Source organism: Acomys russatus, chromosome 5, assembly GCF_903995435.1.
Source record: "Acomys russatus chromosome 5, mAcoRus1.1, whole genome shotgun sequence".
Classification (NCBI taxonomy): Eukaryota; Metazoa; Chordata; class Mammalia; order Rodentia; family Muridae; genus Acomys; species Acomys russatus.
This window is the reverse complement of record NC_067141.1, coordinates 25,650,016-25,676,080: the sequence shown is the minus strand read 5'-3', so window position 1 is coordinate 25,676,080 and position 26,065 is coordinate 25,650,016. Positions and strand designations below refer to the sequence as shown.

The following is a 26,065-nucleotide window of genomic DNA, read 5'->3' as shown; positions in this document are numbered from 1 at the left end:
GAACACCTGGAGAAGGGAAAAGCGGATCCTACTGGCGTCACTGATTTGGAAAGGAATACAGGAAACGGGTTGGTCGGGAATCATTGCCCCGGCAGGGCGCACAGGTCCTTTGCGGACTCCGGCCCGGTGAGGAACTCAGTCCGACAGGAACACGGGTCCCACAGGACTCACTGGCCGGGCCGGAAGCACCAGTCAGGGCCTGCACCGTGGAGGAGATGGCCTCGTCCACTGTGGAGAATTTCGTGGCCCAGCAGCTAGAGCTGCTGGAGCTGGAGCGGGGCGCCGAGGTAGAGGAACGCAGGTAGGTTTAGCCGCGAGTCCCGGGGCCTCTGCACCTCTCCTAGATCGCTGGCCGGAGCTGCTCTGGTATCGGCGGCGAGGCGGGCAGGATCAGAGGGCAGCACCAGGAGTCGGCTAAGCGCTGTCCCTAGGGCGGCGAGGTGGGATTGGGAGTTGAAGATCACCTTTGCCTACATAGTGAATTTGAGGTCCGCCTGGGCTTCAGGAGACCCTGTAGTGACACACATATCCCCTCCCAGAGAGAGAGAGAGAGAGAGAGAGAGAGAGAGAGAGAGAGAGAGAGAGAGAGAGAGAGAGAGAGAGAGAGAGAGAGAGAGAGAGAGAGAGAGAGAGAGAGAGAGACAGAGAGAGACACACACACACACACACACAGACAGACAGACACACACAGACACACAGACAGCGAGACAGACAGACACGGTCCTATTTGGGACGATCAGAGCTAGATCATCCTAGGGGAAAGTGGATGAAGCCTCTGTTATGTATGGTGCCTGAGTATTCCTGAAGTACAGGCTTGTTTCAGGAGAATAGCTACGGGCCTGACACAGAGAGGGTCGGCACTTCTGTACCTTACAGTGCCGTCCCTGTAATGCGTGTCCCTAAGGATAGACAAAGGCTGGTGAAGTAACTGGCTCAGGGTAACCCACGTGGAGGCGGGACTTGAAGGCAGTCTGTGCGATTACAGATGCGAGCCATTGGTTGGCTGAGAGTCTGTTAGTCGTAAGTAAGAGGTTTTTGCTGCTCTGGCTGGGTGACTATGGAATTATGTACCAGTTTCCCCTGCTTTATCTGACTCACACGTGCTTGCTGTGAGAATGAAGTGATCTGCTCCAAGTCAGGCTAGGACCTTGAACTACATTAGGGTGCTGGGGTTAAGAGGCAGAAAGGGAGTCAGGTATAGATGGGAGGGCCCCACAGGACTTGTTGACAGAAGGCAAAGACTCATGGTAAGACTGCGTTGGCTGACCTGGAGCAGGCTAGGTGGTACCTGTCTTGGGGGGCTGTGGGAGAGGCAGGGTTGGAGTGGAGCAGATCTCAAGTAACTTTGGGGCATACTTGGAGCCTATAAGCAGAAGTCCTTCCCCCCTTTCTCTCCCTGCATAGGTGGAAATAAGAGAGTGTGCAGGCACAAACAGTGATGCTGCTGTCCTTGGTGTCTTCTAGGTCCTGGCAGGAGCACATGTCTCTGAAAGAGCTCCAGAGCCGAGGGGTGTGTTTGCTGAAGCTTCAGGTATCCAGCCAGCGCACGGGGCTGTATGGGCAACGGCTGGTCACCTTTGGGCCCAGGAAATTTGGGCCTGCAGTGGTGCTTCCCAGTAACAGCTTTACTTCTGGTAGGTGCTTGCTGTTGGCTTCTCTTGGCCATTGCTGGTGTTCAGATCAAAGCTCGTGCTCTCCCAAAGGCTGGAGGACAGACCCAGGTAGCACATGAAGCACTACAATAAAAGCTCTCTGCTTAGAAATCTGACAGCAGAGCTGCTTTTGTTGTTGTTTTGAGGCATGGTCTTAAATTTACTGTGTAGCTGGGGATGACTTTGGTTTTGTTTTTTTCTTTCTTTTTAAAAAATTTTTTATTAATTTATTCAGATTACATCTCAATTGTTATCCCATCACTTGTATCCTCCCATTCCTTCCTCCCTCCTCCCGCTTTCACCCTATTCCCCTCCCCTAGGCCTGTGACCAGGGGTTCCTCCTCTCCCACTGTGATATGGTCATAGGCTATCAAGTCTCATCTTGGTAGCCTGCTTATTCTTTCTTTGAGTGCCACCAGGCCTCCCCACCAAGGGGAGGTGGTCAAATATGGAGCACCATGAGGATGACTTTGAACCTTGAACTCCTGATCTTCCGGCCACTATTTCCCAGGTGCTGGGATTATAGGCCTATACCAGCATGCCTGATTTTTTGTTGGCTTTTGTTTTTTGTTTTCTGTTTTTCTGAGCAGGGTTTCTCTGTGTAGCCTGGACTGGCCTCGAACTCACAGTGATCCACCTGCTTCTACCTCCTGAGTGCTGGGATTAAAGGTGTGCGCCACCTCGCCCAGCCCCTTTTTTTTTTGTTTTTGTTTTTGTTTTTGTTTTTGGAGACAGGAATGTGACTCAATGTGTAGCCGTAGTCCATCTGGAACTTTCTGTGTAGACTAGAAGTTGCATTGAGCTTTCTGTCCCTGCCTCCTGAGTTCTGGGATTGCAAGTATACTTTTGGCTGTTAATCACTGGTTTGTTTGTTTTGTTTTTGTTTTTGGTTGCCCAGATTGGCAGCTTTCTCTTTGTAGTGCTTGGGATGGAACCTGAGGCCTCTGGCATGCTGAGCAAGCACCCTGCCATTGCACTAGACTCCGAAGCTTCTTGACCACAGACTAGGGATGCAAGTTGGCCTCAGCCCTGCAAACTGAGAGCCAGCAGTGCTGTGTGTGCTGGCCTATTTTGAGTGGCAGCCTTTGATTATATTGACTTTATAGACTCTTGTTCCAACAGTTTTCAGTTCTCCTGCTGAGTTCGGAGAAGGTAAGATGAGGGGAGTAGAAAGGTGATGAAGGAACCTGCTGGTGAGTGCCAGACCGAGCAGAAGTTAAGACTTTGTCATCTTGTCCCATTTTGGAAGATGGGAGCAAGAGTGCCTGCCCTGCTGCTGTCAGGTGTGAGGGAGCAGGGCGGAGCATGTGCAGTGTCCTCCCTGAAGCTGTGTGGAGCGACTGGCATGTGAGAACGATGGGTGGCGGAATCAGGCCTCTGCGTGGAACATCAGCAAGCTGAGTTGGTGGTGTGTGGATACCGCTGTTGATCAAATTCAGGGGATGTGGCCACTGTCCATCTTCTGAAGGACCATCTCAAGTCTCTGTTGCTCAAAAGTAGCAATCTTGAAATGAGGGGTCTGGCACAGGTAGGGTGTGGGGAGCTGACACAGCTCAGCTTCTGCCCCAGGAGCATTCTTGTCATATCCTGCTTGTCTTTCTAAAGTCAGGGAGGAGAGTCAAGGCACAGGTGAAACTCCTCAGTGGGTGAGTTGGCTTGAGGGAGGAAGGTGCTTGCCACCAAGTCTGATTGACAACCTGAGTTCAGTACCCAGGATCCACACGGTGGAAGAAGGACACCAACCACCACAAGTTGTCTTCTCACCCACACATGTGCACTGAAACAAACACATAAAGCAAATAAATGCACGATGTAAGATACATACACACTCACACATACATCCATATGTATCTATCTATATGTATCTATCTATAGAGAGAGAATTTGAAATACACTGGCAATGTTTACATACCATAATATTTAGCTGGGGTTTTCTTGTCACAGGTGATATTGTGGGTCTGGATGATGCTAATGAGAGCAGTCAGCTAGCCACTGGGGTCCTGACCCACATCACTCAAAAATCAGTCACAGTGGCCTTTGATGAGCCCCATGATTTCCAGCTGCACCTGGACCGAGAGAATACCTACAGACTGCTGAAGCTCGCCAATGACGTCACCTACAAGCGACTGAAAAAGTGAGTGCTCCTGACTGAAAATCAGAGGGGCAAATTTTCCTCCGATGGGACTCATGGACATCCTTATTTGTGTCGAGGGAGGAAGTGGCCTGTCTGCTAAGGAGGTGCTGTGTGCTCTCAGGTGACGGTGTCCCTGAACTGCTGTCCCAAAGAGCTCCTCATTTTGGCTCTGGTTCCTCACAGAGCACTGATGACACTGAAGAAGTACCACTCGGGGCCAGCATCCTCGCTCATAGACGTCCTGTTGGGTGACTCCACCCCCAGTCCTGCCACTGAAATACGTAAGGATTTTTAATTTCTTTTTTAAGATTTTTTTTTAATTGTGTGTGTGTGTGTGTGTGTGTGTGTGTGTGCACAGGTGTATGCACATGAGCTCATTGCTCGGGGAGGTCAGAAGGGCCCTTTGGATCACCTGGAACTGGAGTTAGAGATGGTTGTCCATCTGGCCCAACATGGGTGCTGGGAACCAAACTCAGGCCCTATGCAAGGGCAGTACGTGCTCTTAACCACTGAGACATCTGTCCAGCTTCCACTTTGTAATGTCTTTACCTGAAATTGTGTAGAACAGCATGGTCTTGGCTGACTTAGCAGGAGTTTACATTAAGTTTGAACTCTGCCTTGACATCACTGGATGTGTTTCTCTGAGCGACTTGAAGGCTCTAGGTTATCTTCTTTGGACTCAGAACTGAAGAGTACTCCTTGCAGAACTTGCTGTGTAGCCAAGACTGGCCTTCAGCTTCCGATCCTCCTGCCTCCACCTCCCAAGTACTGGGGCTAGAGGTGTGCACCAACACATTGCTTGTGTGTTATATGTGCGTATGTGTTTGTGTCTTCCTTGGTCCCTCTCCTCTCTATCTTTTATCTACCTTATTACTCTTGTGTGTGTCGTGTGCATGTGGAGATCAGAGAACAACTCTGAGTTGGTTCTCTCTGTCCTCCTTCACGTGGGTTCTAGAGATTGACTCAGATGATCAGGCTTGTGTGACAAAGCCTTTACCCACTGAACCGTCTCACTGACTCCAGCTAAGTTTTGAGGCAGGGTCTCTCACTGACTAGCTGGGCTGACTGGCCAGTGTGTCCCAGGGATCCTCCTGTCTCCGGGTCCTGGGGCTAGGACTATAGGTGCACTTCACTGGGCCCATCATGGTGTTGGAGGTCCAAATACAGGTTTTTACATTTGTGTGGCAAGCTCTTTACCTACTGAGCCATCACCCCAGCCCTACACCACACTATCAAAATGATACTCTTTTATTTTTTTAAAAGATAGGTCTTATGGCTAGGCAGTGGTGGCACAGGCCTTGAATCCCAGCACTCGGGAAGCAGAAGCAGGCAGATCTCTGATTTCCGGCCAGCCTAGTCTACAGAGCAAGTTCTAGGACAGCCAGGACTACACAGAGAAACCCAGTCTGGAAGAAAACAAACAAGCAAACAAAAGCAGAAAATAAGTAACTCATGCTGGTCTTAGTCTCCAACTCACTACATGGCCAGGAATGACCCTGAACTCCTGACATGTCTCCACTTCCTGAGTACTAGGATTATGAACATGTGCCATCATACCCACTTCAGAAATATATTAGCTGCCTTTAAGGGCTGGTGTGTCCTGATGGTAGCTGTTAACTAATTAACATGGTGTGTGCTGTAGAATGTGCTAGAAGCTTGAGGCTTGATCGTCCATGCTTTGTCCCTCACCCTGCTCTTATGATGGTTTACAGGCTCCTTGCCTCTCACCAGTCCCGGTCAGCACACTTTCCCTAAGCTCGGCACACTCACCTGCTGAGTGTCTCTGAGCAGGACCGGGACGGAGCTGAGCATAGAGCTCAGTAGGCCTGGAGTACCTCAGTAGGTAAAGCACCTGCTGTGGAAATGGGAGAACCTGAGTTCTAGCACTCCTGCATGAGATGGGAGGAGAGACAGGATTCCGGGGAGTTGAGAGGCCATCTGGCCTGGCCTACACTGCAGTGAGCAACAGACCTTGTCTCAAACAAAGTAGAAGGACTGACACTGGAGGTTGTCCTCTGACCTGCACAAGGACACTGTCACACACACACACACACACACACACACACACACACACACACACACACACACGATATTTTAAAGAATGCATTATTAATCATTTGAGTCTTCCATTATTAAACTAAAGGCACAAGCCTTTGTTTTTGTCATTTTAAGGTCACTTAAGAATGATAAAATGGCCAGGTGTGGTGGCACGCACCTGTAATCCCAGCAGGCGGATCTTTGTGAGTTTGAGGCCAGATGGGTCCACAAAGTGAGTCATCGAGGACAGCCAGAGCTGTTACACAGAAACCCTGTCTCAAACACAAAAACAAACAAACAAACAAAAAAGATGATACAATGATAGAAATGAATACGCCCCAAGAAACAGTTCCTTCACATCTGTATTCCAGAGTGTGCATTGGCAAAGTTCATAGGAAGCAGCTTGTCAACATTTAGACTTTGGGGCCCTATATTCTCTTTTGTAACTCACCCTATAGTGTTGCCCAGCAGCCACTGGTTGGATTATAACCAAATGGTGTACTTACTCATAACATGAGGGAAAACCAACAGTAGGCTGGGTGCTGGCTCTGGTTTCTGTTCCTAGAGAAATCTTGTTTTGAAAATTAGAGCTTGGAGCTGTAGCCCAATTGGCTAGCACGAATGAAGCGCTGGGCTCCATCCCCAGCACCACTAACCCAGCTGTGGTGGTGTAGCTTGTATCCCAGCACTGGGCGTAGGGGGATGTGGAGACAAGAGATCAGAATGTCGGGGTCACCTTCAGCCACATAGAGAGTTAGAGGGCAGCCTAGGCTTATATGAGACCTTTTTTTAAAAAAACGAAATCAACAGCCAGTGGTGGTGGCGCACACCTTTAATCCCAGCACTCGGGAGGCAGAGGCAGGCGGATCACTGAGTTTGAGGCCAGCCTCGTCTACAAAGCCAATCCAGGATAGTCAAGGCTACATAGAGAAACTCTGTCTTGAAAAACCAAGCCAAACCAAACCAACCAACCAACCAAACAAACAAACAAAAACAAAATCAACAACAACAAAAAAGGTACAGTCACACCTTTAATCCCAGAACTTGGGAGGCAGAGGCAGGGGGGTCTCTGAGTTTGTCAGCTTGGTCTACATAGTGAATTCCAGACCAGCCAACGTTACAGAGTGAAATCCTGTCTCAAAGGACAAGGAAACAACAGACTAGTTCTGTGCAGTGCAGCTCAGCCTGGGCTCCAGCCTGCGCTGTGCACTACTTATTCCTGATTGCTGACAATGGCGCTTCTCCCACAGCCCCACTCACTTTTTACAACACGACCCTGGACCCTTCCCAGAAAGAAGCTGTGTCATTTGCGCTGGCCCAGAAAGAACTTGCCATCATCCACGGGCCTCCTGGCACTGGGAAGACTACAACCGTGGTGGAAATAATCCTCCAAGCTGTGAAGCAAGGCTTAAAGGTGGGCGAAGGGCCTTCCCTCCTCACCCACAGCTCTTCTGGCTTTGTCATGCTCTTCAGCTACAATCCAGCATGGCTGCCCAGGACAGGGGTTGGGCTGCTGAGCTCTGCAGGTTCTCTTAGCGCCATGAAACAGGAACAGCACATGGAAGGTTTGGGACCCTGAAGATTGCTCAGCCTTTGTTGTCAGCCGGGCTCCCTCAGTATCCATGTTGCTGTGCTCCAGGGTCACAGTGGTGCCGTGGAATTGACCAGGGCCCTTTGAGAAACCTGCAGCAGGTTGAGGCAGAAGGTGGGGCTACAGTTAATCAGATGTGCGGTTAACCCACAAGATACACATGCACTACGCATGCCTTTCTGAGCCACAAAGCACCGTTACGTGCTCCTGCTCACCCACATCAGTGTGGGGCGCCCCGGTCCTCCAGGCACTCCTGTGTACGTAGTCAGTAACCGCACAGAAACCTCAGTGCTGGGGGCCAGTAGACTTGTTGTTAGAGATGGGGACCAGGGGAGAGCCATGCCTGCTTATGGAACATTGACTGCTGAGCCGGAGGGTGGTTGGCAGAGCCACCTCTCCTCAGGGCTGCAAGGAGGCCTGTCACAGTCTGTGCCCACCTGCGTTTCCACCGGAGTGCCTTTCTCTGGGCGGGGGTGGAGGGGGGTCCTTGGAACCAGCAGGTAATGCTGACTTCGTAATGGAAAGCAGATGGGGTGGTTTAACTGGTGCCTCCGGTCCAGTGTGCAGTGATGCTGGCGCACTGCTGTTCACAGGGGCGCCCCAGGACTGTTGACGACAGTGGAACGTGTGGGGCAGGAGTTCGGTTGATGGGGGCTGCACTCTGCAGTTGCAGTTATTAAAGCTAGATGGAGCCCACCAGAGAGAGCAGCCCTTGGTCCTGATTACATGCTGGGGTTTTGTTTTTTTATTTTTAAGCAAGAGGGGTTTATTTAGTTTTGTTGAAGCTGAGGAAAGAGGAAAGAAACACGTGGCCAGCTGTTGCCTTGCCCCTGGCAGTGTGCAGTGTATAGAAGAGGGAGGGGACGCCGGAGCTCTGCCTGTGCACTGGGAGCTCCCTTTAGAAGCTGGAGTCAGCCTTGTGGTTGGTGCACCCCACCTCAGCGTGAGATGCCCCAGATCACGGTACTGAGATAGTTCCTAGAATGTCCTCAGGGCACCAGCTCTCAGGTCCCAGTCAGGAGCCATTGGTATGCCACAGGTTTCTTTGACCTCCTGTGATGGGCTTCCATGCTTCCCGTAGACTGTCTACAATTTCAAAATACAGTACAATCTTGTTTCCACTGTGCAAGCAAGACAGACAGACAAGGTGCAGAAACCAGAAGTTACCAGTGAGGTGTGTTTCATAGGCTGCCAACTTTAAAAGTTGGGAGAGAGGAAGAGACACCATTGGCTGACCTGACTGGAAGTACGAGGGGGGGGGGGGGGGGCGGTCCCTTCCCCAGACCACCTGCTGTGGGGGAGGGACGCTGCCTGTGCTGGCTGGTTTACCAAAACACTGGTTAAAGGAAATAGGTTAATACTGGCCAACACCAGAGGGAGAAATCTCCATGGCTTCTCTGGCTTCCTTCCACTTGAATCTTTCCCTACCCCCCACCCCCTCTCTCAGCCTCTACTCTCTCTTGCACTCTCTCCCTCTCTTCTCCTCTTCCTGTGTGCCCCTCTTTCTCTTCCCCTCTCCCCCCTCACTTCCCTTCCTCTCTTCCTCTTTCCTCCCTGTTCTTCCCTCCCCTTTCCCTTTCTCTCTCCCCTTTCCCTCTTCCCCTCTTCCTTCTCCGTTTGCCCCTCTCCTCTCCACCTCTCTGTCTCTCTCTTCACCAGAGGAGGCCAGGCTGGTGTTGAACCCACATTGACTTTCTGGCCTCAGCCTCCTGAAGGCTGGGGTCCCAGGTGCATGCCACTGCATTAGTGGCTCCTGGAGTGTTTTGTGCAGTCACCAGTCAGCTGGCAGTGTTCGGTGCATAGGCTGTGGGGTGTCTGGGTTCTGGTTATCGAGCTGTGGCCTGGGTTGAATGCCGTGCACCCTAGACACTGTGTATTTACTTTCTCACCTCATCAGTGCACACTCTCTGTCCTTTAGGGGCTATTGTTTGGTTTAATGTGTTGGTAACTGGTTTTAAGAAAGAAGTTGCTAGAAGCCTCACTGTGTGCTTCCCCAGGTTTTATGCTGTGCTCCCTCCAACATCGCTGTGGACAACTTGGTGGAGCGCCTGGCTCTATGCAAGAAGCGAATTCTACGCCTGGGGCACCCTGCCCGCCTCCTGGAGTCGGTCCAGCAGCACTCACTGGATGCAGTGCTAGCACGAAGTGACAATGCCCAGATTGTCGCTGACATTAGAAGGGACATCGACCAGGCCTTTGTAGGTATCATGGAGCGAATGTTGTCTGGCATGAGCTTGTCTGAGCTTCAGTCTTTAAGCAGTGAGTGTTGTGCTGTGTCCAGGTTCCTCCTGTTTATCTTCTGCCTCTGTCCACTTAGTACTTTAATAATCCAGGGCTGTGGGTGTAGCTCAGGCTACAGTGCCTCCCTAGCTTGCACAAGGCCCTGGGTTCAACCCTAGCACCAAATAAAATTGAGCATGGTGCACAGGCCTGTCACCCCAGCACTTGGGAGGCAGAGGCTGGAGGATCAGAAGTTCAAGGTCATCCTGGGTCGCAGTGAGTTCAGGACCAGTCTGGGCTACCTGAGATACAATTAGACCTCTTGTTAGTTTGAACTGTGCTGTGAGTGGAGAACTGCACTGGGCAGCTGCTTTGGGAGTGTGGAGTAGGTGAGAAATTGACCTAAAGAAACTGTTCCCTGGGCTCAAGGGTGGTGCTGGCAGAGCATGTGCCGGGTGTGCGTAGCCCTCACATCTATCTCTGGCACTGCAAGGAAAGCAGTGAAAACAATCATTTCCTCACTGCCTCCTCAGGGCTGGCCGGGTAGGCGGGCTGATGCTGGGAAGACAAAAAATACTCTAGAATTGTTGGTCCATTTCACCTCCTATCCCAGGGGCACCAGGGCTTGCAGAGCAAGGTGGTGGTGGGCTCCAGGGGAAGTGGCCCTGGTCTAGTAGCTGGTGCTTATACACTGCATCTCTAGTGCACAAGCCTACCTGAGTTCTTAGTTTCCTGAGCTTGACTGTGTTCTCCTATCAACTGTCCCCTTGCCTCACCTTGGCACTCTTGTGGCCTCACTACTGGGGAATGACAGCAGCAGAGAGGATGCCAGGGCCAGGATTCCACTAGCTTTTCGGGAGAATGGAGGTTGCATGCTGCAGATCTAGGTGTCAGTCTGGGGCCCACAGTGTAATGGAGGTAGGAACTAGGATAAGTCTGCTGCTTGGGGCTCAGGCGATGCACTGCCTCACCCCTGCCCACATGTAGGTGGCCATGAGCTCAGCCTCCCGTTGAAGTTTCCACCCAAGTCCAGGCTGGCACTTTCTTGTCCAAAACACCAGCTGTCTGCTGTCCATGGTCACAGTTATGGCTGCTAACTGTCCCTTCCAGCCCCTTGGCAGGTGGGGTGTGAGGCGCTTACTCGGCTGAGTGCTTCCTTTGTGACGATTTTGCTGTTTAGTGCTGTCCCAGGAGTGTGCTGAGCTGCATTGCTGACGGCCTGAGAGCAGGGTGACGGAGAGAAGGCAGGGTCCTGTTGGAATAGTTATAGACTTTTCTTCTAGGGGAAGAACAAAAAAACCCAGGATAAGAGAGAGAAAAGTAATGTTCGAAATGAAATCAAGCTGCTAAGGAAGGAACTGAAGGAGAGGGAAGAAGCAGCCATAGTGCAGAGCCTCACTGCAGCAGATGTGGTCCTCGCCACCAACACAGGTGAGAACACAGCCCTCCTGCTGCACGGCCTTGGCTGCTGCTCTTCCTGGGACTCGGAGACATGGGGCTGTTCTGGGTGTCCCCTCTTGTTTGGTGTGTGTTTGTATGTGTGTCTGTGTGTGTCCCCTTGCATAATTACACAGTTCACCATCGTGAAGTCATGACGTGGTTTTGTTTATTTGTTTTGGGATTTGTTTGTTTTTCTTTTTTGCTTTTTGATTTGGTTTCTCTTTGTAGCCTTGGCTGTCATGGGCTTTGCTCTGTAGACCAGGCTGGCCTCAAACTCACAAGAGATCCACCTGCCTCTGCCTCCTGAGTTCTACAATTAAAGGCCTCTGCCACCACTGCCCAGTGCTTTTTTTTAAGTTTTTAAAGATTAATAAAATATATGCACATGAGCACAGGTGCCTGTGTAGGCCAGGTATATCAGATCACCTGGAGCTAGAGTTACACCTTACATGGGTGCTAGGAACTGAATCAGGACCTCTGCAAGAGCAGTACATATTCATAGCTGCTGAGCCATCTCTCCAGCCTCCAGTTATTTGATACTTTCTGAGACTCCATGTGGCTTTAGGCTGCTCCAAACTTGATTTGAAAATGAAGACAGCCCTGAATTGCTTTTCCGCCTGCCTCTACCTCCCAAGTTCTGGGATCACAGGTGTGCACCACTATTCTCAGATGGCTGTATGTTCTTCCACTTTAATGTTTGCTAGTGTTTGTCGTCTTCTTCTTCTTCTTCTTCTTCTTCTTCTTCTTCTTCTTCTTCTTCTTCTTCTTCTTCTTCTTCTTCTTCACTTCCTCCTCCTCCTCTTCTTCTTCCTCTTCCTCCTCCTCCTCTTCTTCTTCTTCCTTGTAAATTTTAGTTGGGGCTGGGCAGTAGTGGCGCACGCCTTTAATCCCAGCACTTGGGAAGTAGAGGCAGGCGGATCTCTGTGAGTTTGAGGCCAGCCTGGTCTACACAGGGAATTCCAGGACAGTCAAGGCTACACAGAGAAACTCTGTCTCAAAAAAACAGGAAAAAAAAAAAAACCCAATACGTTTTAGTTGGAAAAAATAGTATATTTTTTATTTACATATTTTGTGTACACGTGTGTATTTTGGGTTGGTGGACATGTATGGAGGTCAGAGGACAACTTGCATAAGTCAGTTCTCTTCTTCCAGCATGTGGATTCTAGGGCTTGAACTCAGGCCATCAGGCTTGGCAGCAAGCTCCTTTATCCACTGAGCCTTCCTCGTGGCCTTCTACATAGTAATGCTAGTATAAGACTCAGCCATGAAGCAAAAATGAACGAACCATCTTAGTTCCCTTTTCCCTTTCCTACCAGGTGCATCTTCTGATGGCCCTCTGAAGCTGCTACCTGAGGACTACTTTGATGTGGTGGTGGTGGACGAGTGCGCCCAGGCCCTGGAAGCCAGCTGCTGGATCCCTTTGCTGAGTGGTCCCAAGTGCATCCTAGCTGGAGACCACAAACAGCTGCCACCTACCACTGTCTCTCACAAGTAAGACACTTGCCTTAGGCTGTGTGCTGTATGAGCGTGTGGTTGTGTCACCCTCATCTCCTCAGCTTCAGGTCCCAGCATGGAGCTGGCTGGTTCCTATGCTTACTGGAGGCATGTTGCTCTGAGAGCCTGGGAAGGATGGGCAGGCTTGATGGTGGAGCCAGGAGAGCCTCTCTGGGCTGGGCATGCTGGCCTGTGGTAATTACCTCCCAGCCTGCCGTAGGCTCTGTAGTGTGCCTGTTAGGCACTTTCAACAGGACTGGCGGAGTGGTCCAGCTCAGCCTCTCCTGGGTGGAGGAAGTGCTGTCCGCTGGCCATCCCTTCACATCCATTTTTTCCACTCTTCCACTCACTGTTCTGGCTACACTAGCCTCCTTGGATCGCAATGTGCCCCCTGCCTCGCTGTCCCCTCTGTCTAGACCACTGCTCCCCTGAGTGCTGGATAGCCCTACACTTCATTCAGATTGACCCTTATGTGGTTTCCTGTGCCCACTCTGCTCAGCTGGTACCGTCAGTCCCTTTTAGGGTTCACATGGTTCCCCTGGAGTGCCCTGGCAGTGTCATGTGGTTATCTGTTCCTCTGCTTGCCTTCCCAACTAGAGAGCCCACGGTGGGCCTGTGTGCAGAGTCTGCCATGAGTCACCATGAACAGACACCTCCAGCAGCCTGGGCCCTCAGCCCTGCTGGTGGCCTCTCTGCCACCGAGGAGGCTTTGTCCTAATCTCTGACACATTTGAAATGCTCTCTTTTCTGTGTGTGTTCAGAGGGTCTGGTGGTGAAAGAATTGCCAGGACGGTGTTGTGTGGGACCTCCCAGAGGAGTGAGTGGTCCTGGAGATGGATGCTCCTGCTAGGATGTCTTGAAGAAAAAGGCGCTTACAGCAGTCCCTCAACCAGGCTTGCAGGGGCTCTGAGAGGTAGAGTGAAGGATTCTGGGAAGTATGAAAGTCCTGATGGGAAGGGCAGGGGCCTGAGTAGGAGTGAGAGGGCTCATGGTATGTGCCTGGTGGCTTCTCCAAGGGGATGTTTCTCAGAGTGGGACAGCAGATGGCTCTGTCCTCTAGGGAGCTGTCAGTGGGATCTGGCTGTCCTTGAGGAAAGATGGACCCTGCATGTCCCTTGGAAATTTTGGGTGATATCAGTGGCTGTGCTGTGCACTCTGGGTTTATAGGGTTGTGACAGGCATGATATGTCCTGCCTTTGGCCTTAGTTACTTTGGTGACAGTGTCATTAAGAATCAATTGAATCCCAGGGCTGGAGAGATGGCTCAGCAGTGAAGAGCACTGGCTGCTTTTCCAAAGGACCCAGATTTGTTTCTCCAAACCATATTTGGCTTATAACTGTTTGTAACTCTAGGTCCAGAGGACCCAATGCCCTCTTTTGGCCTCTACAGGCATATGTGGGATATAAAGACAATGTAAGCGCAGGCAAAACACACTCAAATAAAAGTAAATACTTAAAAAGAATCAGTTGATTCTCAACTTGAAGGACCTTGTGAATTCTTGGGGGCACTCAGATGGAATGGGGGTGCATGGGTGTGTATGTCTTCCCATGGTCTTAGACATCTCAACACAGAGAGAGGTGCTGTGCCATGGCCCGGTGGTGGGCAGCCTCAGCCTACTGCAGCTCTCAGGTCTTACTGTCCCTTGGATGAGGTGGAAATGGTTCAGCTGTAGAGAATCAGTGTGTCCGTCCCTGGACGGGGTAGGCCTGGCATGTGCTCAGCCAAGTTGGCTGTCTAGTGGTGACTGTCATCCTCTGGAACACACTGAACTTTGATTTGCTTCTTTGTTTTGAGACACAGTCTCATGTAGCCCAGGCTGGCCTTGAATTCACTATGTAGCTGAAGATGCCCTTAAATTCATGACCTCCCAAGTGCTGGGCCCAGGCATACTTCTCAGTGCACAGGAAACATTGTCCTGTCTTAGAAACACTGCAGGTTTGTAACTTACAGTGTTGGGGCCTTGGTTCTAAATGGGGCTCCCTGATCTGAAGGCTTCAGGGTGGATCTGTGTCTGCCTTTCAAGTGACTGCAGATGGCTCAGGGTTCTTCTCTCGTCTGCTAAGCAACAAAGGATCCTCAAATCTGCTTGGACCCTGTCTTCCTCTTGTGTCTTTGCCACCTGCCAAGTCCCTGTTGCTCTGAAGGGGATGGGTGCGTTCTTAGGTTCTGGTGGTTATGTTGAACACCGCAGCTTGGCTCAGCCATCCCTTCCTTCATGTGGGAAGCCAAGGAAGTGCGGAGTCCTAAGATTGAGAACAGCTTACCCTACCCTCCCATGGTATCACATTTGGACTCAGCACTCTCTTTTTTCCCCTGTGTTGGGCACAGGGCAGCACTAGCTGGGCTCTCCCGCAGCCTGATGGAGCGTCTGGCAGAGAAACATGGCACTGGCGTGTTAAGGATGCTGACGGTACAGTACCGAATGCACCAGGCCATCACACGCTGGGCCTCGGAGGCCATGTACCATGGGCAGCTTACTGCTCATCCCTCTGTGGCGGGACACCTCCTGAAGTGAGTGACCTGGCCTCTTGCTTCCCCTGATCTCTCTGCCTAGCCTGGCTCCAGTTGGCCCTCTGTGGGAGGCTGGAGGGAAACGTGTCCTGTTAAGGGTTTGGGAGGAATGGGGATACTGAGACTCACTTCTGAGTAGTTGCCTGGGCCTTCCTGGGGGCTAGACCCATCGGGGAGCCCTCCTGTCTTTCTGGAGTGGAGGACCAGTGCTGTTGTGAAAGTCAGTCCTTCCTTCTGCCCACCCCCGTGCCAGGGACCTCCCTGGTGTGGCTGACATGGAGGAGACGAGCATCCCCTTGCTGCTCATTGACACCGCTGGCTGTGGGCTGCTGGAGCTGGAGGAGGAGGACAACCAGTCCAAGGGAAACCCCGGTGAGCCGTCAGCCAGGGTCCCCTGCTCCCTCTCAGACTGCTTTTATAACAAGTCCCTCTGTGGGCTAGACAAGGCCTCAGCAGTTAAGAGCACTGTTCCTCTTCCAGGGGACCCAAGCAGTTCCCAGCACCCTCACTGGGCAGCTCCCCTTTGCCTGTAACTCTAGCTCCAAGACTATCTAATGGCCTCTTCTGGCCTCTACAGGCACCCAAGCATGTGTGGCTGCACTAATGGGCACACACATCAACACATAAATAAAAATACATCTTTAAAAAAATAAAAAAGTTACCCCAAGCACCTGCTGTAGGGAGGCACTGGGTACAGAGATAAGGCTACATTCTTGGTGAACTGTGGCCTTGGCACTGGACTCTAAGGGTGGGAGCAGCTTCTGTGTGTTCTCCTAGAGGCACAGCTGATGTGTGGGCTCCTGGGGCTGGTAGCCTTTCCCACACTCCTCTATGCCTGACTACTTGGGTCATCTTGAGCTGAGAATCTCTCCAAGCCAGCAGTATCTGGGTCCTGTGAAGCTCTTCTGTCAGCCTGGGACCCTCTGGTCACCTCCCAGGATGCTCCCTGCCCTTGGCCCAGCATAAGATCTGCTCACAACAGGCAAAAAGTGTTGCTTTCCCACAGCTCAGTAGCAGAGGCTGCATAGTATAGCCCTTACTGAACCCGGCCTCTCTCCTCCCCAGGCGAAGTCCGCCTCGTCACTCTGCATGTCCAGGCTCTGGTGGATGCAGGGGTCCAAGCAGGTGACATTGCCGTCATTGCACCCTACAACCTTCAGGTATGATGACCCCTTTTTGTTTCTTTGTGCCACTGGACTCAGCTAGAGGCTGGAAGAACAGGGTAGTTTATTGGCTTCTGTGACTACAAAGTCTGGAGCCAGAGTGACCTTATGGTGACTAGGTCTAGGGCACCTCACATTGCTACCAGCCCTACCTTGGCCTGGGCCCCCTACTAGGTCCATGTTTGATGCTAGGATTCCCAGATGGACATGGTCCTAGAGACCATGCTGGTAGATTAGCTTGGCCCCATCTGGTTTGCTAGGAGAGGCTTGCTGCCTGCATAGCACAAGGTCCACAGAAGCAGTGCCACCCTGTTCTGGTCACCAGTGTCACACACGAGGCTCTTAGAGTCAAGGAGGTGCCATAAATCAACCAAGAGAGCTACTACCCTCTCAGCACATAGCTTAGTGGAGACCCTTCCCCTAGTGAGTGTGTGAGATTGCCAGCTCAGTTTCCCCTGCTCTGTTCATATGTCCTCCCAGGATGCTCTCTGCCTGCCCGTGCTCTGCTGACCCTAAAGGTCAATACATGCTCCATGGTCCTGCACTTCACATGAGCTCAGAGGGCAGAGACAGGGCTCCACACGGTCAGCACACTCACTCCCAGGCTAATAACAGAAAAGGCCATGAACCTTGGGGACACACAGTGTCACGGCACCTTGCCGCTGTTGCTGTCCCTGAAGGGTGCCCTGTGACCATTCCTGCAGGGCAGGGCTCTCAGGCCTCCTGCAGTCCCTGGCTTGGTAATGAAATATCGTCCCTGCTTTCTGTTTCAGGTGGATCTGCTCAGACAGAGCCTCTCCAGCAAGCACCCTGAGCTGGAGATTAAGTCGGTTGATGGCTTCCAGGGCCGAGAGAAAGAGGCTGTGATCCTGACCTTTGTCAGGTCCAACCGGAAAGGTACGAAGCGCAGCCCCCATTGGAGCTTTGGCCACAGCCTGGGAGTGAGTGTGCTGAGCGTGTGGAGCTCTCCTGTGTAAGCTCCATCACGGGGCTCCGCCTCTGCCCTCTGAACTCATGTGAAGTGCAGGACCATGGAGCACGTATTGACCCTTAGGGTCAGCAGAGCACGGGCAGGCAGGAGGCATCCTGGGAAAACATGTGCACAGAGCTTCCCAGCCTAGTGTTGGGGAGGAGACTATGCTGTTCTCAGCAAAGGGAATAGACTCATCTGGTCAGGCAGCAGGTGACTGGGGAGGCATGCTGGGGCATGTTGGACCCCACATGACAAGGTCACCTTGTGCAGGAGGAGGAACCCTCCCTCATGCTCAGAACCTGTCTTTTAGCCTTGAGACATGTTCTTTGTGTAACCACGGCTTGCCGTGCAGTAAGAAAACTGTATCTAGGCCCTTGTCAGTGAGCTTGCAGAGTGGCCTTGGTAGCAGGCTGGAGATGGACATGGAGGAGAATGGCTTTGGCACAGAGCTCTCCGCTGTGTCCATAGCAGCTGCTCCCGGCATCCTGAGCCTAGGTGTGGGGAAGAGGCTGTACTTGCCAGGCAACACTGACTGTGGAGCTGCACTGGTCCACCGTGGAGCATGCATCAGAGCACATGTGGTATCCACCCTGCAGGTCAGGGGCAGCTGTAGACTGCAATGGCTCTGATGATGTGACTGGTCCGGACTCCCTGAACAAGCATCCCATTCCCTGCCCTTGGATCTCTGCCCCTCTCACTTTCTGGCCTTTCCTCAGGTGAGGTTGGTTTTCTGGCTGAGGACAGGCGGATCAATGTTGCTGTTACCCGGGCTCGGCGCCATGTGGCAGTCATCTGTGATTCCCGAACTGTCAACAACCATGCCTTTTTGAAGACTCTGGTGGATTATTTCACAGAGCATGGGGAGGTCCGCACAGCCTTTGAGTACCTGGATGACATCGTCCCTGAGAACTATGCCCATGAGGGCTCCCAGGGCCACAGCCGGGCCCCCAAGCCCAAGGGCCCTGCCACCTTTATCCGGAAGCCTGCCAGTGAGCAGGGGAGTAGCCAAGAGGCCAGAGCAGCCACTGGACAGGGACACAGGAAGCCAAGCGAGAAGCCCCCGAGCTCTCGAGTTCACTCCCAGCCGCGCTCCAATGCAAGCGGCTCTGACAGAGCTGGAGGCCCAGACCGCACAGAGCACTTTAGGGCTATGATCGAGGAGTTTTTGGCCAGCAAGGAGGCACAGTTGGAGTTTCCCACATCCCTGAGCTCCCACGACAGGCTGCGAGTCCACCAGTTAGCTGAGGAGTTTGGACTGAAGCATGACAGCACCGGGGAGGGGAAGAGCCGGCACATCACAGTGAGCCGGAGGAGCCCTGCTGGTTCTGGTGGTGTAGCCCCCCCACCTCCCTCACCCCCGAGCCCCACACAGGCTGAACCCAAGCCGCAGGTGGGACAGCCCCTAGAGCAGCCACAAGGATCCAGCACACAACTGGATCTAAAGACACTGCACCTGGAGAGGCTGCAGCGACAGCAAGGCAGCCACACCCAGCCAGCCAAGGGTCAGCCAGGCGTGGGTTCAAGGCCACAGAAGGCTCCACAGAAGAAAAAGAAAAAAGAAACCAAAGGTACAGCACATTTTATCTCAAGCACATGGTGCCACATGGTTCCTAGCTCCTGCCACCTGCCACCTCCTGCCATCCCAGGAGCCAGTTAGAGTCCCTTGGCCACTTGGATTTTGCTTTTCCCATGACTCTTGTCTCCCTGGCCTGACCTTCCTTGGGCAATTACAGACAAGTCCTGGCCCCAGAGCCCTGTAGTGGCAGGCAGAGAAGCCCTGGCATGCTTAGAGCTGCTGTCCCTGTGCAGGGAAGGAAGCAGTTAGGGGCTTATGAGGCAGGGCATTTTCCAACTGGTAGAACAGGGACAGGTGCTTGGAGCTGCAGGCTTGCTGGCCATACCATTCTTCTGCCCCATGCCAGGACCAAGGTGGACTGCATGCTCTGTGTTCAGCTACACTGTGCCCGCATCCTTTGGTGACTCCCACCCCTCCCTTGGTACACATGCTCCCGCACAGTGAGGGCAGAGCTGCTGGGACATAGTATGGGTATTTTGAACAATTCAGTAGGCCCCTGCCATAGGACCACAGGTCAGCCCCCTTTGAGACATCCCGTGAGCCAGACCTCATGGCTACCATTTCTCGGCTTCAGAGCCAACTCTCGTGGTTGTGGCACAGTGCTGCCGTCCAGCCGGCCGCTGACCACTCCCTCAGACAGAAAAGCACTGCATTCCTGGACCTACCCACTTCCCTAGGTGGCCTGGGAGCCCTACCTACTCCTGGGGTCCTGGGATTGCCCCAGAGTCCCAGGACCTCAGCTGTTTTGCAAAGGTTCAGGCTCTAAACCAGCACCTTGGCCAGCAGCTAAGAGGCTGGGTGACAGCACCTGTGACAGGCTCTGCCTGGTCAGTGCTCTTCAGGGCCCCAGCCGTGGACTGGTAGCTGGCAGGAGTGATGAGCTGAGGGCAGGAGGGTTGAACCCTCCGTCTGCTCTGAGCTCTCTGCCTGGTCCTTATTTCCTGAGCATGCTCACTGAGGGTGCTGCCATCATGGGATGCACCCTCCCCAAGGCCCACTCTAAGCCACTTGGTTCTGCTTGGGATATGGGAGTTAGTGACTGGGTGGCTTCGGTTTCCCTTTACACAGCATTGCGTATGTGGTGTGCGTGGGGGTGTGAGGGAGGGGGAGGGGAATGACAGGGAAGCAGCAGATAGAGCTGCTGTAGATGGACACAGGCTTCTGGGGGACCTGGGTGTAGTGTCCACTCAGTGACTGCCTGGCCCTAGTGTGCTTGGCTACTGCAGCACCTACCAGTACACAGGGAGGTGTATGGGGCCATAGACAGATGGGGCTCCTCCCAGTATTCTCTGTCCCCTGCGTTTGTTGAGCTGCATTGTATACTGTTGCATCTCTGTACACCTGAGCTTTCTGTGTGACAGAGATGGGGTTTCTTAAACAGTGACACTCAGACCCTCCATCACCCAAGACTCCGTTAAAGCATTCTCACATTTGCTTATTGTACATATGGGTGCGTGTGCCATAGCACACATGGAGGGCAAAGGACAGCTTGTGGGAGTCAGGTTTCTTCATTCTACAAGTCAAACTCAGGTCTCAGGTTTGGAGGCCAGTGCTCCTACCCAGTGAGCCAGCCCACTGCCTTCACCTGACCCTGGTGTGTACATAAACAATGTGCAGGCAAGCGTTTACTAGTAACTCGTAACATTTTGTTTCAGAAGTTCTTTGATATGCATAAAATTCTACTATTTACTAAAGATGAGAAAACACAAAGATGTACGGCTTGATAAATGCTGAGCAGAAAGTGAGCCACTGTGTCTGGTGTCTGTAGTTAGAACAAGGTGCCCCTGTGACGACGGAGATGCAGGAGCTGGGTGTGACGCAACAGCTCCTAACAGGGTTTCTGGGCTCTCAGCTGAGCAGTGTTGTGTGTTCAGATCCGAACACACGCAGCACACATTTGATTTTGAATAGATTTTTGTTGTTGTTGTTGTTGTTGTTGTTGTTACCGTTTTTCAAGACAGGGTTTCTCTGTGTAGCCGTGGCTGTCCTGGACTCACTCTGTAGACCAGGTTGGCCTTGAACTCACAGAGATTTTCTTGCCTCTGCCTCCTGAGTGCAGAGGATTAAAGGTGTGCACCACCACTGCCGCCTGATTTTGAATAGATTTTTGCTTGTTGTACTTTCTGGACCCTTTCACAGTTGCTGAGTTTTTCCCGACCCCACAGTTTAAGTAAGATACTTCCTGTCAAGCACTTCCTGTTCCTGGCTGAGAGTCTGAGGGGCTTCTGCTGGGGTGTGAGTTGGTTAGCTAACGTCCCTGGTGGTATTGACATCTGACTGGGGTTCTGTTTTAGCAGTTGGTGTTGCAGGGAGCCCCCCAAAAGGTTTATCTGGGTGAAAGGGTGAGAGGCACTTGGTACCCTGTTTTCGTCCCTCAGGGCTGGGCAGTGAGATGAGCAGGCTATCAGCTTAGTGAGGACCCTGGCATCCTTGACTGATGGCAAATCCTAACACGGGCTCTGGGGGTAAGGCATCCTGCTGTCTGTGGTGTCTGGTCTCTGTCCTCTCCCTGCCTGAGCACTGCGTCCTTCCTCCCCAGGTCCAGCCACGGCTCTGCCCAGCGAGGAGGACTTCGATGCCCTGGTGTCAGCTGTGGTTAAGGCTGACAATACCTGTAGCTTCTCCAAGTGCTCAGCCAGCACCACCACTCTGGGACAGTTCTGCATGCATTGTGGCCACCGCTACTGCCTCAGCCACCACCTGCCTGAGGTGACTGCTCCTGGATGGGGTGGGGCATCAGTTGGTGAGGGAGGAGTAGCCAGACAAGTCTAAGCCCTCCCCATCCAGTATTCTGTAAAAGCCAAAGGAGAGATTTTGATCATGGCCTGATGTGAACACTTGAGGCACAAGGAGGTAGAGTGCACCTTTGCCGAGGGACAGCCACAGCAATGGGAACTCTGGGTAGAGGAGGTCTGTCCACCCTGCAGGCCTCCCACGGGGCATCTGTGAAGGGCAGGTCCATGGTCTTGCGCCAGCCGTAGGTGCTCTCTTTGATGCAGATCTGCAGGCTGCGGCCTCCCTTGCCCACAGCTCACCCCGCCTCTCATGTCCTTTCAGGTCCACGGCTGTGGTGAAAAGGCTCGTGCCCACGCCAGGCAGAGGATAAGCCGGGAAGGAGTGCTCTACCCAGGCAGTGGGACCAAGGACAGGGCCCTGGACCCGGCCAAGAGGGCCCAGCTGCAGAGGAGGCTGGACAAGAAGCTGGGCGAGCTCAGCAGCCAGAGGACAAGCAAGAGGAAGGAGAAGGAGAGGGGGACGTGAGGCCCTGTCCTCACGCAGGGCTGCCTGGGGCAGGGCCAGCAGGCGGGAACACAGTCCTACACTGGCCATTTCTCTCTTCACCTGGTGTGCCCCTACACTTCCTGTGGCAAGTTCTCGAGGAAACATGCCTGGTTTCCATCAGAGGAACTGCCCTGACAGACCAGGCCCCATTAGTGCTGCTCAGATGCTTGTCCTGACAAGTGAGTGCCTTGCATGGCCTGTCCTCTGCAGTGACACAGTGGACACAGACTGTGGTCTAGGCATGGCGGGGGAGATGGCTGTTGCGGAGTCAGAAGGCTCCTAGCTTGTGTCTGCCTGTCCCCTGCTGCCTGGTGACTGGTGGGAAGGAGCCTTCCCAGGATGCCACACTGCTTACCCTCACAGAGCCTGCACCCTCTCCAGCACCGTTTGCTCATGGGAATTTCAACAGATACACTTTAGCCTCAGGCTCTTGTTCTAAAAGAATATAACTTATTTGCAAATTAAAGTGTGTACATAGTGGCTGTTTGCTTGTGTCAGACGTGAGTGTCCCTTACTTCTGGCTCAGACATCACCCTGGGCGGTGGCAGCAACTCCCCAGGGCATCCAAGAGTAATGAATGGGATGGGTGGCACGCAGCCTGGCAGCGCAGACAGCCAATGCCATTGCTGGGAGGTTTCATGATCTGTAGCAAGGAGGATGGAGTTTTAGGTTAGGACGTTTGACATCATGTAACTGGACAGTCAGTCCAGGCTGCAGGGAGATGCTGGGAACCCAGGACTGGCCGGATGCGATGTTTCCTGGTGGAGCCAGGCTCTGAGCCCTCTCTCCCATGAGCGTCTCCATGCCCTGTTCTCTGCCTGCCTTCCCTAAGGGTCATTCTTGTCCAAGCAAAGCGAAACACAGCTTCCCTGGCCTGGTATCTGAAGTTTCCCTTCTGGGAGCTGTTGATGCTGCAGTCACACTGCTGTCCCTAAGTGACTGCATACCTTGGCCTCTGCTGTAGCTAGGGCAGGAGCAGACTGTCCTTGCCCTCTGTTGAGTGGCTGTGTCCTGCAGGTTGGACATGACAATGGACACATGAATCAGAGCAGCCGTAATGTGTGCACAAGACTGCAGGAGACTGGGTTCCTTAGCAGGCCCCCCGCCTAAGGTCTCCCAAGGCCCCTCCCCTTTGAGGTTGTTTAAGAGACAAGCAGTTGTCTGGTATGGGTACTCTTAGGTAACGCGACCGTTCATATATCCCCTAACAGGACTTCAGATGGTACAGCTGCTGAGTCACCCATGCCTGGAGACCCAGGTTCTTGAAGCTAGGCCCAGTACTCACCCATGTGACCCTGCTACTTGGGGTGAGATGGGTCCATCTCCCCAGAAAAAGTCATGTGACATCCCATCCCCTCTTCCTCCTGCTCCCATGGTGGCCTTCCGTGCTTGCTTTCCTGCATGGTCTTTGGACAGAAGTGTTGGGAAGGGAGAAGCCGTGGCTGGGGCTGCGCTTAGACCAAGTGCAGAGCCCAATGCTGGAACTGCAGATAGAACTGCTGCCAGTGCAGCACTGGGCATCACACGTATCACAAGTATGGCTAGCTGTGCTCTTCCCAAGATGCAGTGGGAATGCAGTGCCATGCAGGTGTGTCATCTCAAGGTTGTGGAACTCATAGTGGCAGCTGCTTGGTCCCCCTGACCCATGGGCATGAGCCCTGGTAGAGCTCCAGGATCAAGCTCAGGGAGGCACTTGCTTGAATCATGTGGCACCTCCTCTGCCCTGCCAAAATGGGGCAGGCTCAGGGATGGGCCAGAACCAACAGGGCCAACCAGTTCTGTTCCAGAGCTGACATGGACTCACTGGAGGCCAGCGACCACTCTGCCTGCCTCCTAGAAACCTGTCTGTAGAAGAGAGGGAAGCCAAAGAAAATAGAGCTCCAAACAAGACTGGGATTGACTGATGACAATATTGGAGCCTCTGGATCTGGCCACACCTGACCTCCATCCAGGCCATCCTTCCCAGCATTGTAAACTGTTAAGTCCCTCTTCTGGCTGAACAAAGTCCAGCTGGGTTTCTGCCACTTGCTGGCAAAGGCTCTTCACTCATCCAGTTACGCGTGCAGCTGTACATCTTTTGGGGGGCACAACCCATGCAGATGGTAGCACATGTGTGGGAGTAAGACAACCTGCAGGAGTTGGTTCCCAGAAATCACTCAGGGTCCCAGAATCAGTGGCCAGGACCTTTCCCCACTCACTACATCTGCCCTTAGCACGAGCTTTGGGAATGCAAACCTGGTTTCTCATGCTTGCAGGGCAATCAGCTTACCCACTGAGCTGTCTTTCCAGTCCCACCCATCTATGCCTTGTTGGGTCTGTGCCTTCTTGGCATGGACGTTGTGCTGAACCAGTGTCCCTGTCCACGGGGCAAAGACCAGGTCTCATATTGCAACTGGGAGCAGCTCCCAGGAGTGGCCCTCCAGGAGGAGCTAGGCTAGTACAGGCTGAGCCTTGAGAATATGTAGGGTCTTAGTAATGTCAGCACTATCATGCGAGTGTGTGACTGTTGTGAGTGTACACACGCATGCATAGACACACACACACACACACACACACACACTCAAGGCTGTTCACTCTACCAAGCAGGGTAGAAGAAAGACCCCGACAGTCCTTTCCTTTCCTTTTATTTTTATTTATTTTTGTTTTTTCGAGGCAGGGTTTTTCTGTGTAGCCTGGGCTGTCCTGGACTTACATTGTAGACCAGGCTGGCCTTGAACTCACGGAGATCCACCTGCGTGCTGGGATTAAAGGCATGCACCACCACCGCCCTGCCTGACCCCACCACTCTTGGGAGTGAACAGGTATGGCTTGGGCCTCTGCACATGGGTCTCCATGCCAGGGCCTGCACCATGTCTTTACACCCTGAAAGCCCCCCTCATGGATAATCCTCACCCTGACTGTTGCTTCATTAAAACGCTGACTTCAAAGTTTCCCTTTCTCATCCCAGAAAGCCCGAGTTAGGAAAATATGTGATTGCTTGGGGGCGGTGGGGAGGCAAGTCCTTTAGCCTGGCTGGGCAGGTTAGGCCAGGAAAGGACATCCAACTCTCTTCCCAGCCGCTGTGAACCCTTGGTCACTGGAACACAGCCTCCTGGGAGGGAGGGGCTCACATGGGTTGGTTAAGGGTGAGAGGTCTCTTGGGGAGGTCCCCAGGTGGCCCTGGCTCTGCCTCCTCCATGGTGGGGGGCTTTACGCATCCTACAACAGACCCAGGTTTGCCTGGCCTTAGCCCACGGTTTCCTCATTTGTAAAGCGGGACATTACAGCACCCACTTCCTAGGGTAGTTGTGACATTCAGAGAACGTCTAGTGCAAGACTCTGGTGACAGTGTCTGGTCTCTGGCTGGCATGACCACTATTTTCTGGCAGAGCCACTGTGCAGAGGCCTAAAGTGGCTACAGTTCCAAGATACAGTTTTCCCCTGCTGGTCAGGCATCACCGGTGTGCCTCAGCAGTATTAGCCGGAGGGGCAGCCCCAGTGGACTGCTAGGCAACCAGCTACTTCAGGAGGTTTCAGGCCCAAGTGACAACCTTGGCACTTAGAGGGAATTTCAGTCTGTGCCAGGAGCTTGGCAAGAGCTGTGACCTTATTTGGTCTGGAAACTTCTCCAAGTGGAGGAAATGTGGAGCGGGCCAGCGGACCTCTAATGGGCGGGTGGAGATGTGGCTGTTTCCCAGGGCATCCCGGTGATCTCCATCACTGAGTCCCCATCACCAGCCCCAGTGCTACTTAGCAACTGACAGTAGACAGGGCTGGGTATGTTCAGGATGGCAAGGCTGTTCACCTTCCCTGCTTCTCTTTGTGGGCCTGGCTGCCCAGCTCAGCCATCTCCCCTGCCCTCTGCTGCCGGGAGAAACTATCCGGAAGCTTCACCAAAGGGCAGTGACCCCTACCACCACACAGTTCGCCCACTGAGAGTGCAGAAGTTACTACAGTCCTGGCACCCCCCCCCCCCAAAAAAAACCCCCAAAGCTTCCTGTGTGGTTTCTGGT

The 26,065-nt window shown here is 52.9% G+C and overlaps 1 protein-coding gene across 1 annotated transcript; it reads left to right on the top strand.

Moving 5' to 3' along the window:
* Positions 1-39: 39 nt before the first annotated feature.
* On the top strand, positions 40-22,160 carry Ighmbp2 (immunoglobulin mu DNA binding protein 2). Its single transcript, XM_051145761.1, has 15 exons — positions 40-301; positions 1,465-1,634; positions 3,597-3,786; positions 3,970-4,067; positions 7,074-7,237; positions 9,412-9,612; positions 10,918-11,065; positions 12,391-12,565; positions 14,897-15,079; positions 15,333-15,451; positions 16,145-16,239; positions 17,016-17,139; positions 17,932-18,783; positions 21,331-21,500; positions 21,849-22,160. Exons 1-15 carry the CDS (start codon positions 216-218, stop codon positions 22,050-22,052), a joined length of 2,979 nt encoding a protein of 992 aa, XP_051001718.1. The 5' UTR covers positions 40-215; the 3' UTR covers positions 22,053-22,160.
* The last annotated feature ends 3,905 nt before the right edge of the window (positions 22,161-26,065 follow it).